Here is a 4,402-nt window from a genome sequence, read left to right on the forward strand (position 1 = left end):
TCTTATTGATATTAACATAATGTCCTTGCCATTTGAGGTATCTCAGCAGCTTTGGCGCATGCGCTCTATCATTACGAATCGTCATTATTGTTACGCATTCTCATTGGTCTGTTGCCATGCGGACTTCCATACATTATTTGTGAAATTTCATTGGCCGTTTCTCCATCCGATTCCGAAGGCTGCGTCCTCCGGGGGACGCATAAGCAGGCTGCATACGTCATCAAGCCTGGTATATTTAAGTTACCTGAACATTACATTCGCAAGTCGTGAGCACATAACGAACATTTTACGATTAACTAAGAACAATATTCAACTTGATAATGGTTAATATTCTGAAATTATACAATCTTAAAATCTACAAATGCGACCCTTTGGAAGCTGCAGCCTCTGGATTGAGAGACGGACAGTATCTTGCAGATTATTTTTATTATTATTATGAATTACTTCATCTTTACAAACAATCCAGGCATATGAATACAACAATGAATATATAAGTATCGATCAGCCTTTGGTTGAGCATACCAACATTACAAAACTACAAAATAAGAGCACAAACTCAACATTGAATAAATTATAATAAAAATAATAAATAATAAACATCACCAAAAAAAAAAAAAACACTATAAAAGAGGCTTACTCTAATGACCTTGTAAACAGTAAAATCAATTTCAGGGCTTTCTTATATTAACCAATTTTAAGGGTTTGTATATAAGTTTAACTACATTTAACCACTGGTTAAAGTTGGGCTTGTGCCATGTACATTTATGAATAAAAAACTTTGCAAGATAGATCAAGAAATTGATACCCAACTGTAAATCCTTGTTTTCCAAAAATATAGCAAATTTGATTAGCTGTATTGTGAGGGGTGGGCGTATAATCTCATTAACCTGTTACCAACTCTGAACATCTCTCCAAAAGGGCTGTATCATTTCACAAAGAAAAAAACGTGATCTAAAGTTTCAATATATGTCTCACAAAAAACACAGTTATTCACATCAAAATTAAATCTTAATCTTAGAAATTCGATTGTTGGATCAATTTCATTTAAAATTTAAAGTTGACGCCTTTAAAGGAAGAGGTAGAAACAAATAAATGTTTCTAATTTGTTTAATTTCTAATGTATCAAAATCTTTCAAAACATATTTGGGTAACATGCCTGCATAATGACATGTTTACAACTCTATCTGTACATTTTTTATCACAAAAATTCATATTGCAGATAAATTGTCTTTCCTGGCAACAACACCGTTTTATTATGAATCATAATAAGGCGTGGTTTGACTCATAAATATATAAATACAACGCAAAACGTTACATTATTTAAGCCTACCTGACAAAGGCATATTCATACATATTTATGAGACGTACATCAACACTCGAATCAACGTCATCAACGTAATTAATATTCATAAACTAAGTCTCCGACGATTTGTACGTTCTAAAGTAAAGAAGGCGGGCTCCGAAGTGTTGAGGCGGGTCTGGTCGAAAGTTGTCTGACTGGATCGGAGAGTTTAGGACGATTATTAGAGGAGAAAGGGCCGAGCAAAGGAGGCGCGATGTCCGATCTCAGCGTCTCTCTGTCCCTACTGGTGGGGATTGTAGTTTTTAGCGAGGTGGCGAGGAGAACGGCCTTATATCTATTTCCGAACCGAAACGGCAGCATCTACGCGCTGGAGTTAATTTCTACGTTTCAGTTGTGCGCGTGCACGCACGAATTAAAGCTCCTCTCGGAGGTTGGCGGACTGGAGCCGAGCGTCGGGTTGACGTGCACGTATTTGATATCGGTGGTCCACGGACTTTCATTCCACGGCGCGATGTGCAACCCCGTGGGGGTCGTGGAGCAGCTCTGGCGCGGGACTCTCACCGGCCGGCGCGCGCTGGCGCGGATCTCGTGCCAGCTGATAGCAGCTGTGCTGGCGCGCGGCGCGATGCCCCACGCGTGGGCGCTTTCTCTTTCTGACCTGCACGCGCAGCACAAACTGACGAGCTTTAAATGCACGAACAACCCCATCAATGCCCCTCTGGCCCAGGCCGCTGCGGTGGAGCTGGCCTGCGCGCTCGTGATGCACACCTCTGTCTCTAACGTGGATAAAATCCAGGAGATTTATCGAGTTCCTGCCATAGCAGCAGTCATCACAACTTTAGTCTATGCAGGTGTGTGTGCACCAGCCAAAAGTACCATGGTTTTATTATTTTGGAAGTAAACATATTGATTTATATGCACTTACTTATTGCCATCTGATATTTTGTACTTTTTAAAAGGGTGGCAATGACCTGTGTGCACTGTTTTGTACAATGACAGATCAATGTCAAATATTGCAAAATCAATCAGTTAGTTTGTTGCAGTTAATTCATATAAGAATCTAGGCTTCATATATCTAGTAATAACGTTATAATAACATCAGAAGCAGAGAAAAGCCTCTACTGTTAATGAAGTGTTTGTTTTGGTAAAGGTGGACACCTCACTGGGGCCGTGTTCAATCCGGCACTTGCCTTCTCAATCCAGTTTCCCTGTCCTGGGAATACATTCACAGAATACAGCTTTGTGTACTGGCTGGGACCAATACTAGGTGAGTATTACTACAAAAATAATACACATTCAAGGCATTTTGCAACGTTTTGGAGAAGAGTGCTTTTTGAGATTGTAACAGCACTATGTATTTCCAAAGTGCAAAGACTCCCAAATATAGGTGCCGTTTGTGGATGAAGAGATCCAAGTTACATTGATTTTCTTTTGTTTTGTCATGGGTTTGATTTCCAGGAATCACAAATACTGATAAAATGTATATTTTAAAGGTGCAGTGTGTAATTTTTAGAACGATCTCTTGAAAGAAATGCAAAATAATATACAAAACTATATTATCAGTGGTGTGTAAAGACCTGTTAAAATGAACCGTTATGTTTTTATAACGTTTTTGTCTACATACACCGAGGGTCCCCTTACATGGAAGTGACCATTTTGTGCCTCCATGTTTCTACAGAAGCCCTTAACGGACAAACCTTTTTACTAAGTTGTCTCCGACGATGAAATGTTTGTCTGGTGGTGGCTATCATAGCATCTTTATGCATTTCAAAAGCAAGGGTTAGGCAATGGACTGAGCCGTTGGTTGCAATTAGCAACCTCACCACTAAAGGCCGCTAAATTTACACACTGCACCTTTAAATGCACTACAAGTCATTTTAATGGAAAGGTAGTGTATTACTGTAAATGTTGTGTGAGTAATTTTCACACTGTTTTCTACTATGGCCATCTCGTTCAGGTATGATCGTCTCTCTGCTGCTTTGTGAGAAAGTGATGCCGGTCTTTTCCGGAAAAAGCACAATTCCAAACTCCGATGGACTCAAGAAAAAGATTAAGTAAATGAATGTGATATTTTAAAAGGTTACTTTTACTTATGTTAAGTACTGTGAATGCACAAAGTATTATGACACTATCCCCTGGTTTCACAGACCAGGCTTAAGGCTAGTCCTTAAATCAATCTTAACTGAAACTGACTTGATAGATCTTAAAATATGCCATTATCATTGATTTTATTAAAGATGCTTAAACATCTTCATTTAACTTAGGCCTAGTGCTGGCTTTAGCAAAGCCTTGTCTGTGAATCCATGCCTATTAGTCTCATTTCTCAAGACCATCTCAATTATTCTTAGGAGCAGTTTTCCCGAACAGGGATTAGACTGGTCCTGGACTAAACTAAATGTAAGAGCTGTCCAAACTGAAAACAACTTGCACTGACATATCTTAAAATACATCAGTGCCCTTTGTTTAGCCTCAAAATGCACACAAGTAATGTTTTTACTGAGGCATATTTGTTAAAACTAGTTATATTTCCTAATTAAACTAAGTCCTGGCTTTAGATAATCCCTGTCTGGGAAACCACCCCATAATGTTGATAGTTTTAAGGGACTAACTGGTTGATTAATACTTTCAGGTTTGTTAATGTCTTAAAAGTTAAACTTTTAAATGAAATAAAAATGCATATGCACAATGACTTCATAAAAAGCACATGCTGTCTAAACTGAGATAAAATAATGACTGTTTGACATTTTACCTTTTATGGTTTTTAAATCAATTTCTCACTGTAATATTTACCTCGCTACACATTTAATTTGTTACGTTGATTTTTAGTCATACATTCCTGGAGTAAGACACTTTAAAGCATTCTTACAGCACTGTTGGGATGTCATTTTTAATTCTGTTTATCTAGCGATGATTTGTACCTACACTGTAGAAATGCTTTGCTGCCTTAACATTTTTTTGTTGAATCAGCTCGGATTTACAAGTCATTTCAACTTACTATTATTTATCTTGACTAGAGATCAGTTGTTATATTATAACTACAGGTGAGTTGTTATAACTTATTAAATTAAGTTGACTTTTCTCAACTATATTTTTTAAGTT

At 37.7% G+C, this 4,402-nt stretch overlaps 1 protein-coding gene across 1 annotated transcript; it reads left to right on the forward strand.

The window, feature by feature from the left end:
- Positions 1 to 1,454: 1,454 nt before the first annotated feature.
- Positions 1,455 to 3,995, forward strand: aqp11 (aquaporin 11). Its single transcript, XM_055174816.2, has 3 exons — positions 1,455 to 2,154; positions 2,454 to 2,570; positions 3,261 to 3,995. The coding sequence occupies exons 1-3, from the start codon at positions 1,557 to 1,559 to the stop codon at positions 3,359 to 3,361; spliced, it is 816 nt and encodes a 271-aa protein (XP_055030791.1). The 5' UTR covers positions 1,455 to 1,556; the 3' UTR covers positions 3,362 to 3,995.
- Positions 3,996 to 4,402: the final 407 nt, after the last annotated feature.

Source organism: Misgurnus anguillicaudatus, chromosome 15 (assembly GCF_027580225.2).
Source record: "Misgurnus anguillicaudatus chromosome 15, ASM2758022v2, whole genome shotgun sequence".
In the NCBI taxonomy this organism is placed as follows: domain Eukaryota; kingdom Metazoa; phylum Chordata; class Actinopteri; order Cypriniformes; family Cobitidae; genus Misgurnus; species Misgurnus anguillicaudatus.

Coding starts and splice junctions, on each gene's coding strand:
- aqp11 (XM_055174816.2), top strand. CDS start 1,557: ATGTCCGATCTCAGCGTCTCTCTGTCCCTACTGGTGGGGATTGTAGTT. Junction 2,155..2,453: donor CACAACTTTAGTCTATGCAG/GTGTGTGTGCAC, acceptor GTTTTGGTAAAG/GTGGACACCTCACTGGGGCC. Junction 2,571..3,260: donor CTGGCTGGGACCAATACTAG/GTGAGTATTACT, acceptor CATCTCGTTCAG/GTATGATCGTCTCTCTGCTG.